This window comes from Dipodomys merriami, unplaced genomic scaffold, assembly GCF_024711535.1.
Source record: "Dipodomys merriami isolate MVZ:Mamm:240054 unplaced genomic scaffold, mDipMer1.0.p SCAF_7, whole genome shotgun sequence".
NCBI classification, from domain to species: Eukaryota; Metazoa; Chordata; class Mammalia; order Rodentia; family Heteromyidae; genus Dipodomys; species Dipodomys merriami.
This window is the reverse complement of record NW_027206290.1, coordinates 20,637,897-20,658,124: the sequence shown is the minus strand read 5'-3', so window position 1 is coordinate 20,658,124 and position 20,228 is coordinate 20,637,897. Positions and strand designations below refer to the sequence as shown.

General features: G+C 45.9%; 1 protein-coding gene across 4 annotated transcripts in view; it reads right to left on the bottom strand.

Annotated features, from left to right (window-relative positions):
• The window catches only part of Slc44a3 (solute carrier family 44 member 3), a 62,555-nt gene extending 44,744 nt beyond the window's left edge, over positions 1–17,811 (bottom strand). For all 4 annotated transcript variants that reach the window (XM_070007711.1, XM_070007715.1, XM_070007712.1 and 1 more), the window contains exons 1-6: positions 17,725–17,811; positions 17,363–17,470; positions 13,501–13,643; positions 11,095–11,231; positions 10,171–10,264; positions 1,418–1,578 (exon numbers count right to left, since the gene is read on the bottom strand). In XM_070007711.1, the coding sequence (XP_069863812.1) occupies positions 1,418–1,578; positions 10,171–10,264; positions 11,095–11,231; positions 13,501–13,643; positions 17,363–17,470; positions 17,725–17,751 (670 nt within the window). In that variant the 5' untranslated portion in view covers positions 17,752–17,811. The remainder of the gene's footprint in view (positions 1–1,417; positions 1,579–10,170; positions 10,265–11,094; positions 11,232–13,500; positions 13,644–17,362; positions 17,471–17,724) is intronic.
• Positions 17,812–20,228: the final 2,417 nt, after the last annotated feature.

Sequence of the window (20,228 nt, the reverse complement as noted above, 5' to 3'; positions counted from 1 at the left end):
GATGCCCTTAGCCCCGATCTGAAACAGTTACTCAGCCACAGAAAGCTCCGCTCAGAAAGGGCCAGTCTTCTTTGGCAATTAAAATTAAGAGCTGGCACTGGTGGCTCATGCCTGTAATCCTAGCTACTCAGGAGGCTGAGATCAGAGGGCCTTGGTTCAAAGCCAGCCCAGGTAGCAAAATTGTGAGACTTTTATCTTCAACAAACTACTCAGAAAAAGCCAGGAGTGGCACTGCGGCTCAAGTGGTAGAGCATTAGCTTTGAGCAAAAAAGAAGCTCAGGGACAGCGCCCAGGCCCTGAGTCCAGGCCTTACAACTGACAAAAATTAAATAAAATTAAAGGGATTGGAGATTTAGTTCAGTGGAAAAGCATTTGGCTGGCAAATGTAAGGCCCTGCATTTGGTCCTCAGCTCTGCAAAAATTAAATTAAATTAAAAATAAGTTATTACTTCCAAACTCCCAAATGATTTTTGTTGTTGTTGTTGGTTGTGGGGCTTGAACTCTGGGCCTGAGCACTGTCTCTCAGCTATTCAGTTCCTAGCGTTCTACCACTTGAGCCACAGCGCCACTTCCGGCTTTTTATCCTGTTTATGTAGTGCTAAGGAACAAACCCAGGGCCTCATGCATGCAAGGCAAGCACACTACCACTGAGCCACCTTCCCAGCCCCTAAACACTTTAGTTAGTAAGCACTTTAGAATAGTAAGCTATTCTGTGCAAAAGAAGGTATTTATTTTCAAATATTTGGGCCTTTAGGCTTATGAATCTGTCTAAATAGTTCAGTAAATCTATAAATATAAATGGTTATCTTTCTAAATTAAAAAGATGGCATATCGACATTTCAAGGCAGAGCCTGGTGGTGTCAGGTTTGGAATCAGACAGATGTGGGTGTGGGTCACAGCCTGCACCTGCCCCCTCTTATAATCTAAAGTGGGCACATGCCTCTCAGGAGCTGGACACACAGGCATGTGGTCTAGCCTGTTTCACACGGATGTATACCCTTCCCTCTCTTGCTTACTAAGCAGCCCTCTGATCTGGCTGACCTACAGGCAGAAGACATACTGGTCAGGAGACGTGGCTTCTGGCCCCCTGATGGTCATACTCTTCACGGCCAGTTTACAAACAGGTAATCTGCTTTGTGCTGTCCATCCCTTATGCAGAGCTGAGGACCACAGATACTAGAGGCCAGGGAATACATTAGAGCAGTTTCACCAGAGTGGCTTCTTAACCGAGCTAGTCTTCCAATCCTACCGCCCCTTCCCCTTGAGCCTGAAACATCAAAAGTATCTCTCTAAAGAAAGTAAGCATGAAGCCTTATATCGAAGTCAGAAAGCTAAAGTTCTCACTAGGCTCATCTACAAGGGTTAGACATGGTGACACTCTACAACCAGTTAAGAAAATAAAATGAGTGAAAATTACCTAAGGCGAGAAGACACAGGCCAAGGATGGTGCCTCTTCCTGACATGATTCCACTTAGAATTCGATGGAGCGTGTCCACATCGTTGATCAAAACGGACGCAAACAGGGAATAGCACTCGGGCGTTTGTGGGATACAGCGATTAAACAAAGGAAAGGACTTGCTAAAAATGAAAGAGTTGATGGTGAATGTGTTTACTTATTTATCATTTGAAAAGATATTTACTCAACATCTTTAACAGCCAATAAAATGTAAGATCTGTAGTAACGAAGAGTTTGGGATCCTGTTGGCAAAGTATATGGTAGAGAGCCAGGCAGCCTGCCCTGGCTCTGGGATGAGCTGGTGTTTGAATGAGAAGCTGACAATGGAAATCTATGGAAGCCAAAAATCAAAACTTGAGGGACAGACAGCATTTTTTCTTTTTCTTTTCAGGGTCTTAACATATGGGAAGTTAAGTGTTCTGCTTCTGAACAACATCCCTAGTCAGAAGGATGCTTAAAAATTATTTTTCTTTCTTTTTTTCTATTAAAAAATTCTAAGACAGGTTCTAAGGGGGCTCATGTCTGTACTCTTAACAACTCATGAGGCTGAAATCTGGAGGATCACAGTTAGAAGCCAGCCCAGGCAGAAGAGTTGGGAAAGCTCCATCTCAAAAATAATCAGTAAGGGGCTGGGAAGGTGGCTCAGTGGTAGAGTGCTTGCCTTGCATGCCTGAAGCCCTGGGTTCGATTCCTCAGCACCACATAAGCAAAATGAAAAAAGCCAGAAATGGCGCTGTGGCTCAAGTGGTAGAGCACTAGTCTTGAGCTGAAGAGCTGAGGGACAGCACCCAGGCCCAGAGTTCTGGCCCCAAAACCGGACCCCCCCAAAAAAATCAGCAAAAATCTAGGCTGCAGGCAGAGCTCAAGTGGTAGAGTGCCAGCTGAAAAAGCAAGCCCAACAAGCATGAAACCCTGAGTTCAAAGTCAACTTCTACCAAATAACAAACAAATAAATGTTTATATTTAAAGACATAATATATAAATGTATCTACTTAAGGTATACAGTAATAAAAAATACCATTATGAAATGATTACTTCGGTGAAGCCAATGGACACATGCATTGTGCACATACTTATCAGTTTTTATAAGAGCATGTAAGATTTACTCGCAACAAATTTCAGGTTTAGAGTTTAGTAGAACTAACAAATGCCAGCATCAGCTATATCTCTAGAATTTATTCATCCTAGACGACTGAAATTGGTACTCTTGGTATAACATCTCTTTCTCCAAATCCCAGATCTTAGTAACCAGCATTTTTCTGTTTTCATGAACTTGACCTTTTGAGATTCTATACCTGACAATGTGTCTTTTCGCCCTTCTGTGTCTGGCTTATTTCATGCAACACAATGGCTTCCAGCTTCAGCCACGTTGCAAATGTCAATGTTCCCACCTCTTCTTCCTCCCCTTCCTCCTTTTTTAGTTTGAATCACATCTCATAGTATATTTAAACCACATTTTATTTATGATGCGTAATGCTTTTGACTCTGTTTGCCCCTCCTAGACCACCAATTCTAACGTAAGAATCATGTTTCTGTAAGAATAGTTACTAACGTGACCTGACCCAACTGGAAGCTGAATTAAATCAGTGACGGCCTCTTCAGAAAGACAAACAAGGCTAAACAGACTTCCTGTAAACAGAGTGCTTACTAAATGCATAAACCTATAACTGACACCTTAAGTTAGATGCAAAACCAACCTTTTTGTGTAGTCCTTTCCTAGGGTAGAAAAATACCCCAGAAAAAACTTTTTCCCCCTCTTTTTGTGGGGCTTGAACTCAGGGCCTGGGAATTGTCCCTGAGCTTTTTTGCTCAAGCTAGCACTCTACCACTTTGAGCCACAGCACCACTTCTGGTTTTCTGGTGGTTAATAGGAGATAAGAGGCTCACGGACTTTCCTGCCTGAGGTTGGCTTTGAAATGTTATCTTCAGATTTTAGTCTCCTAAGTAGCTAGGATTACAGCTACTGGAGCCCCCGGCTCCAGAATAAACTTCTTTAAGAATCTTTTCTCTTCCTCTCCCCCTCCATCTCCCCCTCTCCATCCTTCTCTCCCTCTCCCTCTCTCCCTCTCTTTCTCTCCCCACTTTCTCTTTTTCTCTTTCTTCTTTCTTTCTCCCCTCCCTCCCCCCTTCCCCCTCTCTTTCTTTCTTTCTTGTCAGTTGTGGGACTTGAACTCAGGACCTGGGTGCTGTCTCTGAGCTCTTTTGCTCAAAGCTAGTGCTCTACCACTTGAGTGGCAGTGTCACTTCCAGTTTTCTGCTGGTTAACTGGAGATACGAGTCTCATAGACTTTCCTGCTTGGGCTGGTTTTGAACCTTGATCCTTAGATCTCAGGTTCCTGAGTAGCTAGGATTACAGGCATGAGCCACTGGTGCCCAGCTCAAAATCTTTTTTTTTTTTTTTTTTTGCCAGTCCTGGGCCTTGAACTCAAGGCCTGGGCACTGTCCCTGAGCCTCTTTGTGCTCAAAGCTAGTGCTCTACCACTTGAGCCACAGCACCATCTCCAGCTTTTTTGAGTAGTTTACTGGAGAGAGAGTCTGCATAGGCTGGCTTTGAACCGATCCTCAGATCTCAGCCTCCTGAGTAGCTAGGATTACAGATATGAGCCACCAGTGCCCAGCTCAGCTCAGGAATCTTAATGCAGTCACAAATACCTTCACAGGATCCTCATCTTCTTTGTGCTCCCCATGGACCTCAAAGGGTTAAAAAAAACAATCCCAACTTAACAATGCCAAATTACCTAACATATTGCTAAACCTCCCCAAAGTTGTCAACCATCTTGTGAAATGTCTGAAGGTGAAGCCAAGGAGTACTCATTTGAAGAGAGCAAATACATGACTTCAGAAACTTCCAATGAAGCACCACCTCAAATGCACGAGCCTTCCTCCGAGGTGACAACATCACAGAATTAGCATTCTGAAGAGGGCTTCAAAGAAGACCAACGGAATAGAAGACATTTTTTAAATTAAATTTCTGAAGATACTAAAGCATTCACATTGCTAAAACGCCCTGAGAAACTGCCTCCTCCTCCCCTCCCTGAGCATATTTCTTGAATAGCATTCCAGTGAGCATATGGAAATGAAGCAGGAAAGCTAAATGGATTCTTGCAGCTGAGATCAAAGATAACACAAGTACACTCCAAAAATGAGAGGCCAGACCCTGGCTATGCAGAGCCTGCCCCAAAATGAGGTAGAAGGGCTGGAGTTTTCTTTTTTTTTTATGATTTTTTTATTGTGAAAATACTGTACAGAAGGGTTACAGTTACATGAGCAAGGCAATGAGTATATTTCTTATCAAGCATTCTTGACTCCTTTGTTTTTCTCCGACCATCCCTTCCCTCCCACTTCCACAACTATACTCTCCCCGCCTAAATTGTAAAGTTTGATGTTCAACAGTGTCTTCTACATCTCATTGTTGCAATGGGTCAACCTGTATCCCTATTTAAACATTTTGTTTTTTCCTTCCCCTTCCCAAATTATACTGACATCAAATACAGTGAAAACAGGAGTTATACCATGGGAGAGGAACACACAAAGCAACAACAAAAAAATCATATATACATTAGAAACAATAGCAAGAAAGAAAAAACCACTTGTGTCCCTATCTTGGGGTTCATTTTGCTTAACATCATCTTATTTGGTCATATGTACATCGCTTTTGACCTTTTCTGCTTGTCCCAGACATATACTAGTTATTGCAAATAAGGGAAACCATAGGACCTATATTTCTTTGGGCTTGGCTTACTTTAATTAATATAATTTTTTCCAAGTCTTTCCATTTCCTAACAAATGGGACGATGTCATTCTTTCTGATGGAGGCATAGAATTCCACTGTGTATATATACCACATTTTCTTGATCCATTCATCTACTGAGGGGCATTTGGGTTGGTTCCATATCTTAGTTATGGTAAATATTGCTGCAATAAACATAGTTGTGCTGGTAGCTTTAGTATGGTCTTGTTTGTGATCATATGCGTAAATGCCCAAAAGTGGGATTGTTGGGTCATAGGGGAGCTCTATGTGGAGTCTTTTGAGGAACCTCCATACTGCTTTCCAAAGTGGCTGAACAAGTTTACACTCCCACCAACAATGCAGTAGGGTTCCCTTCTGTCCACATCCCCTGGCTGGAGTCTCACCCACCCCCCTCCACCCACAGAGAGCACAAAAGGCACTGGGATTTGGTTAGAAGAGCATTTTAAAACATAAACCTTTCATTCTGGACTCATTTTAGAGTTACAGAAAAACCTTGAGTATGGAACAGAGTCCCAGTGTATATTCACTCACTTCCTGTGACGTTCACATCTTCTGTAACCACAGCAAACTTGTGAACATTAGACTTAACCTTGGTGCTCTGCTGTTCACTAAACTATAGTCTTCATTTGGTCCTCCCCATCTCCCTCTCCCTCCTCCTTCTACTTTTTTCTTCTTCCTCTTCCTCCTCCTCCTCCTTCTTTCCTGTTCGAGGATCCAATTAAGGCATGTACGTATCACATCTCCTCTTTGGTTGTGATTTGTTGGGATTTCCTTGTTTCTCATGATGTTGACCTTTATGGAGATTCCTCTCAGGTATTTTGTAAAATGTCCCTCAGTTGTCATGAATTCCATCATGTTTTCTTGCAAGCACACTGGGAAAGGGTCTCCAAAAAGCCAGGCACTGTCACAAAATCCTAGCAGGAAGTATCATTAGTGGAAGGGAATCACTTTTGCTCTGTCACACTATCTTTGGATGAGGGTCACTAAGTCTTGTCCACATTCTAGTGGAGGGAAATTAAACTCCACTTCCCTGAGATTGAAGTATTTATATCATTTGAGAGTCCTCTGTATTATAATTCAGTACAATCATTGATTGGCTACTAAGCTTTCCAGCTTGACTTCTGTGTCCTCTGGACATGATCCATGCTCTGTATTATTAGTTGTTGTGGTCATCTTCTTCCTCCTCCTCCTCTCTCTCCTCTTCTTCTCTCTCTTCCCCCTCCAGCCATTTATAATCTCATCATATTTTCACATTGAGAAAATGGTTTTTATGAAGTTGATGTCTTTCCTAAGTTATTATGAGAGGACTCTTCTTTTCTTATTTGATAGAAAAATTAATTTCTCAAGAATTGCAACTATTTGCATAATAATTTTATTTCTTCTGCTTTTGTTATGTGGAAAATATTTTTGTGTTTCAGGTTTTTTTTCTTTTTTTTTCTGCTTTGTGCTGATCCTGGGGCTTGAACTCAGGATCTGGGTGCTGTCCCTGAACTTCTTTTTACTCAAGGCTAGTGCTCTACCACTTGAACCACAGCTTTCCACTTAGTTTTTTTTTTTAGTGGTTTATTGGAGATAAAAGTCTTTTGACTTTTCTGCCTGGGTGGGCATCAAATTGTGATCTTCAGGTCTCAGCATCCTGAGTAGCTAGGATTACAGGTGTGAGCCACCAGTGCCCAGCTCTGTTTCCTTTCACACAGGTTTAAGATAATTATAAGCCTTTCCTATTCTTGAGTTATGAAAGAATTCTTCTTTGGCTTCCGGCACTTTTGGTTTCATCTTATCAATTAAATTATTCTTTTTTTGTTTGTGTGTGTCACAGTACAGGGCTGAGCTCAATGCCTCAAACTTTTCTCCTCTATTCTGCTCAAGGCTGTTGCTGTAGAACTTGAGTCACGGCATCAATTCCAGTGTTTTTGCTGGTTAACTGGAGATAAGAGTCTCCCAGATTTGTCCCCTTGGGTTGGCGCAAACCACATCCCCACATCTCAGCCTCCTTAGTAGCTAGGATTACAGGCAGGAGCCACTAGCACCTGATTTATGCATGAAAACCCTCCATGTATGGGATTAAGCTTGGCTGTACCAATATCACTTGTTGTTTATCATGTACTTTAGTCGCTAATTCCAAATGCTAGTTTCATTGTATACTAAATTTCTGCTGATACTTCTATTGAAATCATGATAAATTTATATGCCAACAAATAACATTTTTATAATGTAGAAAGAAGTTACATGTTTAAAATGCTGAATTTTGACGGCCCCCCGTGGCTCATGCCTGTAATCTTTGCTAATCAGAAGACTGAGATCTGAGGATTATGGTTTGAAGCCAGCCTGGGCAAGAAAGTCTGTGAGACTCATAATCTCCAATTAACCACTAGCCAGAAATGGTGCTGTGACTCAACTGGTAGAACACTAGCCTCGAACAAAAAAGCCATTGCATACAAATCCCATAAACAGTACAGGGTTGGGGGGGAGAGAAAGAGAGAGAGAGAGAGAGAGAGGTATGCTATAGTAACATGGCCAACAGAGGAAGAAGAAACAATTAGTGTAGTCAAAAGACATATTTAGAGGCCCATAGGCCTCTTCTCATGTTTTTTAGCTTTTAAATCTTGGCCCCACTCTTCCACAATAAATATGATAATCTCCCTATTAAACAAACACTTGCCTTGTGGAAAGAAAGGAAATGGAGCCCTTGGGTCTGTGTCTGTTCCCCTCACTCCATCCAAGAAAGACCAATCAACACTTTTGCTTCCATCTGAACAGTAAGTATTGGGAAGGTCTATGTGTGAGGGTGGAAAGGGCTAGGCCTGGCTTGAAAGGCAGAGCAGCTGGCTATCCATAGACACAAGGCACATGTCATTTCCCCTCCCACTTTGGTATGAGCCAATTGGCAGTGCAATTGAGCTACCTGTCTAGGTTGGGCTGTTTTTCCTGGGCTGTGGAAGCAAACATGGACACTGCTTGGTTTTGAATGTCAGCTTCCATTTGCTGGTGTTATGACCTTCATTTTTCTAGGCATCCATCTTCTCAACTGTGAAACAGGCTTGGGAAACTACCCCAACATCCCAGAGCGTATGTGAGGCCCGAGGGTGTCAACTAATGACAAGAGCATAGAGAAGTACATGGCAGGTGCCAAGAGCGCGATCAACACTTGCCACACCTATGGTTGGTATCAGGATGGAAGCTTCTCATGGGACCCCAGCTGGCCTTCACTTACAGGAGGAGAAAGGGTTACCCAACACCACTGACAATATCCATCACCTACTCCACTGGCAAGTACTGTTACAAGTAGGGGTCCCAAAACATCTTTCTTTCCAAGTGCTAAATAATAAGTAGAAAATACCAGTATCTTCCAACCCCTGGATTCAGGGTTTTGTTGTTGTTGTTGTTGTTGTTTTTTTTTTTTTTTTTACCAAGACAGGTTTTGGATAGCTGACAATAGCCATATTATCTTTTAAAAAAAGATATTACCTATTATGTATCTTACATGTACATAAGATCTACATAATACCATGCCTATATGATATTGCATGTTTAGCTTTTAAAAAATATTTATGGAAGAGAGTAAACATTCTCCTTTGCAAATAATTCTTACCTCCTGCAATTACACAAGCATTACTTTGAGGAAACAGTTTCACCAAGATGGCTACTTAGAGTCATCCACTACACAGTTACAATCTCCTTGAGTCTTTTTTAAGCACTTGAAAGGTTACTTTCAGCCAGTTAGAAAATCATGGAATCTATATACATATATAATATACACACAGACACACATCTATACACAAATACACATATCAGTCATTCATAGACATGCTCACACACATAAACATATACACACATAAACATAAGCATACCCATATCTGCACATATATACACAGATGCATACAGATACATATTGCAGTACTGCGGATTCAACCCAGGAATCTCTATATATATGGTAGGCAAGTACTCCATGTCTGAACTACATTCTCAGCCTTCTTTTTGAGACAGGGTGTAACATTGTAGCCCCTTCTGGCCCCAGACGTGAGACCCTCTTAGGTTCTGGGATTACAGGTGTGAACCTTCATGGCAGACTGAAATAAATTATTGTTTAAGTACATTACAATAGGAACTATTTAATAAATCATTTGTAGCAAGCAGGGAGTCTTATAAGATTTCTGTTTTGGTGGCAATAAATTGTTTAGTTTCTCTAAGGACTAAGTATGCACCATTTATCCCAGCAACCACTGCTCCATCCCTGATTCAACGCTACAAATATTGTGCATTCACACAAATAAAAGTTCATCCAAGATCTTCTTAATAAGGACTTGTATTTCCTGTGTTCATTGAGATGAAGAGTGTGGCCTTGCCCTCTCTCTTTTCCTGGGAAAGAATCTAGAGCTATAAAAACTACCTAAATAGCAGGGTGCCAGTGGCTCACGCCTGTAAGCCTAGCTACTCAGGAGGTTGAGCTCTGAGGATCAGATGTAGCAGGAAAGTCCACGAGACCCTTATCTCCAATTAACCACCAGAAAACCAGAAGTGGTGCTGTAGCTCAAAGCAGTAGAGCACTAGCTTTGAGTGCAAAAGCTCAGGGATAGCAGTCAGGCCCTGAGTTTAAACTCCACAACCGACTCAAAAACTACCCGTGTGCATTTGCAATGAACAAATAACTGTAGAAGACTACCTTGTAATAACTGGAGAAGATAATATATACCCCAGTTAACAACCAATCATTGGGTGCATAGATTCTCTTTTGCTTGCTCTAGTGTTGCTGTTTGAGGACTGCCCATATCTTTATTGTCCACAGTTTTCCTCTTTATTTAGTCACTGTCCATTGTGTAAATTACAAATAATCTTCCCGGTCTGCTCCTGGCTCTGTAGATTGTAAGCTCCCTGCGGGCAGGGGCTGACCCTCTTATCCCATTTGTGCTTCCCCAGTGCCTAGAAGAAGCAACAGCTGGCTGAAGGATAAGGAAGTGCTTACCTTGGAGGAACCGGTAGCCTGGGACACAGTGCTCCTGCATTTGGACTCTGGGTATAGTTGAAGAAATTCAAGCTATAGACACACAGGAAAGACCCTGGAAGCAGAAAATATACAGACTGAAGGATTTCAGATAGGCTGTAGAAAACACAGGATCTACATACAAGACCAGACATTCAATCTGAGGTTGAGTTGGAATGAGTCTCCTTCCCTTCCTCCTTCTCTCCTGCTCTCCTTCCCTCCCTCCTTCTCTTTCTCTCTCTTCTTTCTCTCTCATTCTCTCTCTCTTTCTACAAATCCAGATTCAACGCTAAAAGCTGAGTGTTTGGCACTAACGTAATTTAAAGTTATTTGAAGAAAGTATATTTTGGGAGCTTGATCATTTTAACTTTAGTTTTGAAGATACTGATTGGAATCTGGCACTCCATTTTAGGCAGATAAAATTCACAGCAGGTTGTGTCAATGTCCTTAATTTTCCTTTGTTGGTTTATAATGTGAATCTGAACGGTGGGCTCACAGCAAGGGTCTGGCTGTATTTGTGTTGCACACAAATGCTTCTGAGAACAAGTTGAGACTACTCTGTTACTCAATGAATCTGGGCAATCTAATTCAGAGAATCTGATTATAAGCCCAAAGCCATTGGGCTCTGAGTGTCTGCTCTTCCCTTTTAAGGCCTCCACGGAAGCCAGAGAAAACACCTGCAGAGCAGACTGGGTTCTAGAAAAGCCCGACAGACCTGAATGAAATGGCACAAGCTCCTAATAAAAAAAAAAAAAAAAGCACAGGGCCTTCACCACACAGGAAGAGGCAGCTGCAAGCAGGGAGAGTTGGAAGCCTTCTAGAGACGGCAGTGCTGGGTAACTTATCCATCTGGGTCCCTCCAAGTTACTGAGCCATGGGAGTGTGGGCTGGTCCCTCGGTGCCTACCGCTGGTGTTGGCAAAGAGCTGAATCTCTTCCAAGGTGTCCAATTGCTCTTCGGGACAGCTGGAGACGCAGAGGGCAGTGGAGGCAAGCCTCCTGCCTTGGGCTGCCACGTCGCAGGAATTCATGAAGAACACGTGTCTGAGGAGATGGGTGGGAGAGAGGCTTGTCTCAAGGTATGGGCTCTAATTGATCTGAAGTGGTGCTTTGGGGACAGGCTGCGTCAGCGTCACTGGGTATCTACGATACCAGCCCAGGGGCAGCTACAGAGTTGGGCAGCTTGTGACCTGTACTCAAATGTTCCCACTCTGGCTGGGTGTGGTGGCGCACACCTGTGGTTCCAGCTACCCAGGAGGCCATAGCCAGCCTGGGCAAAAGTTACTTGTGAGAGCTTTCTGTGAAAGAAAAATGAAAGGAGAAGGGACGAGGTAATGGTTCAAGAGCTAGAGTGCTTGCCAAAGCTCCTGACCTAGTATTCACAAGGAAAATACCTTTATTAGGTTTGACCTTTTGGCGGGGTAGAGAGCAGGAGATGATCTGAGAAAGTCACCAGGAAGAGAGGCCTTGGCCAAACAACCCAGGGGTTATAGATATGCATGCGTAAGCAGCCCAACAGAATCTTGGCTGAGCAGCATCACTTCCAACAGGGTCCAGATATACTTGAAGAACAGAGACATGGGGAAGAAAGGAAGAAAGGAGGGGCTGAGGCTGGGAAGTGGCTCAAGAGCCATGACCTTCAGGCGACCTTCCTGTCACCCAGCTGCTGGGTGAATGGTGCCACAGAACCAGGCTGCTGGTTGGCATTCGTGGCTTATGGGCTGGCACTGGTAGCTCTCAGCTACTGGTCCAGTGCTCATCCTGGTTGCTGACACCACAGGAATAGCCCAGCCAGTCCCTGTTGGCTGCTGCTCTGGGTGGAACCTCCGTGAGTGTGAGGAGCTAGCAGCCATTCTCTCCCCACTGGGAAGGGAAGGAAGGTAGATCGTCCAAGAGGAGAGGAGAAAACAGATTTCCCGACTGATTTGTAAGTTTGTATTTTGTTCAAAAAGTTAAGACATTGGGGCTGGGAAGGTGGCTCAGTGGTAGAGCGCTTGCCTTGCATGCATGAGGCCCTGGGTTCGATTCCTCAGCACCACATAAGCAAAAAGAAAAAAGCTGGAAGTGGCGCTGTGGCTCAAGTGGTAGAGTGCTAGCCTTGAGCTGAAGAGCTGAGGGACAGCACCCAGGCCCAGAGTTCAGGCTCCACGACCGGACCCCCCCCCCCCAGAAAAAAAGTTAAGACATTATAGCTGGGTGTCCAGTGGCTCACGCCTGTAATCCCAGCTACTTGGGAGGCTGAGATCTGAGGATCATGGTTTGAAGCCTGCCTGGGCAGGAAAGTCATGAGACTTTTTTGTTTTTCGTTGTGGGGCTTGAACTCTGGGCCTGGGTGCTGTCCCTCAGCTCTTCAGCCCAAGGCAAGGGCTCTATCACTTGAGCCACAGCACCACTTCCAGTTTTTTTTAGGTTAATTGGAGATAAGAGTTACATGGCTTTTCCTGTCCAGGCTGGTTTTGAACTGTGATACACAGATCTCAGCCGCCTGAGTAGCTAGGATTACAGGTGTGAGCCACTATATTTCCCAATAAACTACTTAGTAAAGTCTGGAAGTGGAACTATGGCTCAAATGGTAGAGCACTAGCCTTGAGCCAAAAAGCACAGGGACAGTACCCAGGCCCTGAGTTCAAGTCCCAGGACTGGCACATGTGTCTGCACATATGCGCGCGCGCACACACACACACACACACACACACACACACACACACACACACACACACACACACCATTAAACAAGAATAGCTCATTCTTTCTCTCCCCAGCCCCATGCCAGGGCTTGCTTTCTATTTCCATTTTCCTGCCTATAGAAGTGGATGCACATTAGTCCTTGTGATTTGGATATACTACCAATAGTAATGGAAACAACGTATTCTTTCAGTGGTTCATTAAAACAACCTTGTGAAAAGAATATGATGACCTGGCGGCTCACACCTGTCATCCTAGCTACTCAGGAGACTGAGATCTGAGGATCACGGTTCAAAGCCAGCCCAAGCAGGAACATCTATGAGACTCTTATCTCCAACTAACCACCAGGAAATCCAAAGTGAAGCTGCGGCTCAAAGTGGTAGAGAGCACCCGGGACCTGAGTTCAAGCCCCATGACCTCTGATCTCACAGCTGAAAAGTCACTGAGGCTGAATCTGAACCCAGGACTGGCTGATTCTATAAACACAACTGAACCTCCCTTCCGCTCACGGCCTCCTTATGAGATGCGCTAACAGGATTTCAAACAGGAAAACCACTTCCAGGCTCTGGATTTACACCAAGTTTTGAACACGGCCTCTCTGTAGGTGGGAGACCATTCAGACACTTACTTCTTTAGGGTCATGTCCTGCCCGGAGAGGGGGGCTCCATCCACCGGGGAGTTCTTCTTGCCGCACATGTTACCAAAGCTGTCGTAGCCGAAGAGGAGTCTTCCTGCGGCTCCAGCCGTCACCGAGTAGCCCATGATGAACACCTAGCCAAACACAGGGGGTCAAAGGCTGGTCACAGGGCGAACAGCACACCCCCCCCATCTCCCCAGAGGTGCTGATGGGAAATGAACCAGGAAAGAAACGAGTCTCTCCAGCTAAGATTGAATCTCAGTTCAAACACATCTGTTCCAGCAATGTGCACCAACAGGCCCTATGCCCATATTGAATTCCTCCCTCCCTTTCCTCCTTCCTTCTTTTCTTCCTTCCTTTTCTTTCTTTTCTTCCATCCCTATAGTCCTTCTTTCCTTTTCTGCCCTCCTTCCCTCTTCCTTCTTTCTTCTTCCTTTTTTGTTTTTGCTGGTTCTGGGGCTTGAACTCAGGGCCCAGGTGCTCACTGTCCCTGAGCTTTTGTACTCAAGGCTGGTGCTCTACCACTTGGAGCCACAGATCCATTTCCAGCTTCTTGATAGTTAACTGGAGATAAGAGTCTCACTGACTTTTCTGCTTGGGCTGGCCATTGAACTAATCCTCAGATCTCAGCCTCCTGAGTAGTTAGGATTACATGTGTGAGCCACTGTGCCTGGCAAAAACAACCAATTGACAGTGTATAGAATAGCACTCAGGGGGCTGGGAAGGTGGCTCAGTGCTTGCCTTGCATGCATGAGGCCCTGGGTTTGATTCCTCAGCACCACATAAGCAGAAAAAGCTGGAAGTGGCGCTGTAGCTCAAGTGGTAGAGCGCTAGCCTTGAGCTGAAGAGCTGAGGGACAGCACCCAGGCCCAGAGTTCAGGCCCCACAACTGACAGAAAAAAATTAAAAAGAATAGCTTGGTGCTGATATGCTTATTGCAGTCCATCATCCAATAACATATGATATGTCTTTAATAATATATACTTGTTATATATAATATGTATATCAATATATAATATATACAATATATCAATAGTCTATCTTTGCATCATCTGTATTCATAACAGAAATTAATTTTTTTTCAAATGCCCAGTGTGTGTAGCAGAGACTCTTGTTTTCGGGGGACAAAGTGCTGAACGAATCCCAGTCCCTGCCTTTAAGTAGTTGGGAGCTGGCCTGTCTCCTCCAGGCCTCCTGGGGAAGGAGGTCCTCTGCGCTCCGCCTGACTTTAGAGAGTGGTCGCTGCTCCTTACTTGAAGGCTGTGTGGGGAGTGGGACTTCCTAGGAGCCCCAGTGGCAGACATGCTGTGCTGACCCTGTCCTGCGGTGGCTGCCTCCTGTCCCTCCCACTTGGAGCACGTGACCTGTGGGCTTCAGGGTAGGTTAGTCTTGTGTCTCTGGCCAGCTCTCCAGGGATCTCCTCACAAAGTTTTATTTTCCATACATCACCATTCCGTACAAGATATCTCCTTTGGAAAACTTGAGGAATGGGAAGGTTTCAGTGGGAGGAAGGCGGGTTTTCCTGAGTCCTTACCACACAGTTACTACTGGAAACCATTATTTCTCTGACTGTCAAACAAGCAAGGGTGCTGGGCGTCGGTGGCTCACGCCTGTAATTCTAGCTGTTCAGCAGGCTGAGATCTGAGGATCACAGTTCAAAGCCAAAGTCCCTGAGACTCTTCTGTCCAATTAACCATCAGAAAAACTGGAAGTGGCGCTGTGGCTCAAAGTGATCAAGCACTAGCCTTAAGTGAAAAAGCTCAGAAACAGCACCCAGGCTCTGAGTTCAAGCCCCGTGACTGACAAACCAACCAAACCCAAGCAAGGGCAATTTCATATAAAAGGTGACACCCGAGATGCGTGTCCCAGAGTGATATGGCCACCAGGAAGGAAAATGGAGGTTGGAAGAGGATTACCAGGGAGGTAAATTGAGGCAGAGGTGGTTCGGAGTTTGAGGCTTTCTGCTCTATGTGTTAGATGCAAATATAAGCACAGGCTGGTGCTCTTACACCCCGGCTCGCAGTTCTAGCAATTTCCCTAGCATTTTCAGCACTAACTTGTCACAGCCCCACCAACGGCAGGACATCCATGACAAGATCAGAAGTGCAGCAGCAGTGGAGACACAGGAAACGCTCTGTTCTGCGCATAGTGGAAACATCACAGGAGGCTCACGAGAACCAATGAATGGCTCAGAAAGAACTCAGGTTATTGCAAAGCAGTGAAGACGATGAGTGTAATTGTAATTGTAAAGCTCTCTCCAGTTCCAGGCCATGTCCCCGCTGGGCCTCAACCCCCAGGCCATGAAGGCAAGCCATGCACCCAGCTTCAGGCAGGCAAGTGACAACCACCAAGTGACAAGAACAGCTCCAGGCCAAAGCTGCACGCACTGGGCAGGACAGCCGCCCCACGCACGTGTGCCACAGCCAGGCCCCTGTGGGCAGGCAGGGCAGCGAGACGTGTGGCAGGTGCCCCGCACCTCCTTCGGGATGGTTCTGAAAGGCCACAGCTGGAGCTGCACTAGCAAAACCCAGCATGCCTTTCGGTCCCGGACTGTCACGGTGCCACAACCACATCTGTCTGTGCCAAGCCAGTCCGGGACATCAGCAGGTGCCTTTGCCACTGGGAAAGGATGAACGTATAGGTAAGTGAGGCTACTCCACCACGGCCATCGCTCTCTGGTGGTGATTATCAGGCTTCATGAATTAATCATTGACCATGTAGCAAACAGCCCGAACCGGGCCTAGATGGTTTTATAAATGTGGCCTTTGAAAAAGGCTGAGTGAACATGTCTGCTGTACCCACAGCCCTCATATAAAGATGAAATGAGTCAGGATTCGGCTTCCACAGCCACTCAGGACCGAGTGGGCCGCAGGACCCCAGGGAGCTGGGAGCTCACGCAGAGCTAGCTCAACCTGTTTCACCACAGAGCACGCGCGTGCAGCTCGCCTCAAATAAAAGCTGTCCGCTCTGAGCTGGCCTTTGTTAGAGAACGGCAGAAGTTGGAGGGATGTTTGACTTAGGGGTGTGGCAGAGGGTAAATGAACTTCCACTCAGATAGCTCAGATAATGAGAGAATTCACATGGGCCCCACGAACTAACAATCCCCGCAACCTCTCCTAACAGAGCAAGGGCTTAGTCAGGAAACTTTAGCCCCCAGCAAGAACAGTCTCTCCAGTTAAGCCAAAGGGAAGACAGACCACAGCAGAATTCTCTAGGGCTGCCAGGGCGAAGGGGGGCCGGGAGGGCTGGCGTGTGGCTCAGGTCTAGAAGCTCATTTCTTCAGGAGGTGGAGATTGGAAGGATGGAGATTTGAGACCAGCCTTGAGAAGTTTTTTTTTCTTCTCCATATCATCTCAATTAACAAGGCAGGAAAGTTAGTTGTTCCTTGCCAGACCAGCTACACACAGAGGGCAGGGAGGGAAGAGGGTGGGGGGGGGGGGGGAGAAAGAGAGGCTACAGCAAAGGGAATGAAATTAAGCCAGCTAAGGGCAGAAAGGAAAAACCTAAATAAAAAAGAAAAGAAAAGAAAAGAAAACCAAGACTGGGGCTGGAACTTAAGTGCAAATTGCATGGTTGGCAAGCTCCAGGTTGGGAGGTCAAACCCTAGTACTACCAGAATAGATAAGATAGACAGACAGACAGACAGACCGAGAAAATATTCCCAGGGACTAGCTTTTCTGAGTGAATGGCAGAAGTTTTGTACCACAAACTTAAAGCCATGGACATTTGAGACTTGAGACCACACACACACACACACACACACACACACATGTACACACACGCACACACATGCGCGTGCACACACACGTACACACACGCACACACGCACACACACGCGCGCACACACACTTACCAGACCAGTCCAAAAGAGAAAGAACAGGACCAGCCACGCCGCGTCCGTGCATTTCCGATAAAGCTGGGGTCGCCAGGCCCGCGGCCTGGGAGTTCTCTCTGCAGGAACCTTCCAGAAAGAAAGAAAGTGCAGGTTGAGAAAAAGCCCCGATCTGCAGGAAGACGGCTCGGGGGAGGGAGCTGGGGGGTCCCCCGGTCCGGGCAGGTGTGGGGGTCCGCCCACACCCGAGGCCCCGCCCCCGGCCGGCACACCTGCGGGGGGGGGGGAGGGGCAGGCAGGTGCGGAGGGCGCAGCCCCTGTCCTCACCTCGCACCCCCCCCCGGCCCCCGCCCCGACCTCGCGGCCAGATTACAGGCGCTCACCTCGTACTCGGCGCCCAGACACTGCATGGTGCGCCCCGCGGCGGGCTGGGGACCGGGAGCCCCGGGACGCGGTGTCCGCGCGGGCGGGAGTGGGGAGGGGGAGGGCGGGCCGGGGCGGGCGCAGCGCCGCCTGGTGGCCGCGGGCGGGACTGCGGGACGGCGGCCTCGGCAGGTGCACCTAGAGGGCTCCTCCCGAACTCTGCCTGAGTAAAGCCCCAGCCTATTGTCCCCTAGTTAATTTTTAACATGGGGCCTCGGCTTTGTGTTTGCGTTTGTTTTGTTTTGTTTGGAGAGTCCTGGACCTTATGCTTTTGTAGCCGGGTTGACAGACATGCACCACTACATGCAACTTTCTCTATGGAGATGGAGTCGCTAACATTTCGCCCAGGCGGACCTTGATCCCTGCCTGTCAAGGAAATAGGATTTACAAAAGTGTGAGTCACTGGCACCTGGCTGAAAATCTTCTTTCATCACAAATATATGCATATTGCATTATATTACTTAAATTAATATCCTTTGTATCAAATATTCCACAGTAAGAGTGGTATATAAAAGTATGGCCTGCATATGAACACCCCTGAAGACAACACCAATGCTGGTTTAAGAAGCAGAATGTTTTTTATAGAGTCTGCCCATCTCCCCTTAGACAAACACAACCCCTGTCACACCATCATTCATCTGGATTACAGCCGCTGTTCTGAATTTTGTCCTTTAGTCTTGCTTCAACATCCTCACTAGCTCAGGTTAGTCCATCTGCTAGCAACCTAAATTTAGTTTGCTTTAGAGAGATGTTACAAAAAATGGTGCAGTATCGTCGAGCTGCCTGGACCTGTTCTCATTCAACATTGTTTTGGGCTTCAAAATTAGTGTTGATCCTCCTTTTAGAGAGAACAGAGGTGTTCGCCTCAGGCTTTCTGCCTGTAGCATGGGAACTCAGAGAGAGGCTGGAATCTCTAGGGCTGAATGGTTGGTCTGAGTTGTCAGCTTTCTTCTGTCCCAACATTGCTGTTACTAGTGGGTCATCTCCCAGGGGAAGATGCTAGATTTTTAGCATCACAATCAATTGAATGAACACACACACACACACACACACACACACACACACACAGTGTGAAGGGGGTAAGAAACGCAAAACACGTACACCATTAAGGACTTGGGCTGGATGCCTTCAGAGCAAGCACGTGGTTAAGGATCTCAGTTATTGGATTTGGGGTGCTCATGGTCATAAGAGTGGGCAGATCAAAGAAGATAATTGGCAGGTTTCTGGAGGGGACATGCGCACAGACAAAGCTTCCATCCCATGCTTTCAAGTACACGCATGAGATGCAATGTATATGCATGAAGCCAGGTTGTGCACAGATCAGGCTAAGTTCCACTGCAAAGGCACTCGGTTTGGTCAGAACATGTGCAGTGCTTCTCTGCCCTTCGGGAGAAGGCCTGACTGAATGCTGGCGGCGGCTGCTGGACCCAGGGAAACTCTAGGGAGAAGAGTCATGGATGCCTCCTAGAACTTGATGGACGTGAATCTCAAGATCTGCTGTCGCTCCAGAATGAGGCCTGAGACTCAGCAAGGACTCAGCAAGGCAGATTTTATTTCTGCAGAAGGGTGGGAAGATTAGTGAGCACACCGGGCAGGCTGTCAGCCCAAGTTTTATCTGGAAGGCATCTCTGCCCCCGATTCCAATTGCATGGGAACTTAAGTTCACAGCCCTGCGTGATTGGCTTAGTGTAGGGTTTATCCACTCAATCACCCCAGAACAGAACAATCCCTTGTTTATGACAGGATGGGGCTCAACAGTAGGATTTCATGAGATTGAAGGTAAAAAGACAGACAATTTGGGTTGTATAACAATTTAGGAGATGATGATTGTCCCTAAAATGGCCAGAAAAGCCCTTGCAGATGAGAGTAGAAAGCGTTAGTTCTGCCATTCTTTCTCTGTAGCTAACATGCCTCATTTCCTATCAGTTAGATGTCAGTGCTACAGCCTTTATATTGGTGAGGACACCTTTTCTCTCCTACTTTTTAGACAGTGAACAGTCACCCTTCATCAAGGATTTATGTCTGTGTCCCTAAGTTCTTCCTGGTGTGCAATCATCTTCACACACCAACAGTTCTCTACTTTTTATGTCAAAATGAGTGCGATTTTAGAAGCAAAGCTCAGCATGGCCTTTAGAACGATTGCTGTAGTCCAGGATACCCGATCCCTTCATGCGTCCTGACGAATATTTTCAAAATTATGTGCTATGTGTTGAAAATGAACTCTACATCTTGTGGATGGGATGGGAGGGAACAACTGGGACTGGGAGAGAGCGAGGGAAAGGGTGACATTGTCCAAAAAGAAACGCACTCATTGCCTGCACCTTTATAATAACAATAAAAATTAAAATATCAAGAAAGAAGTGGTTTGGGAGATACTGTTTTCTTCTTTCCTTTCTCTCCCTCCCCCTCCTTCCTTCCCTCCCTATCTCCTTTCCTCCCTCCCTCCCTCTTTCCTGCCTTCCTT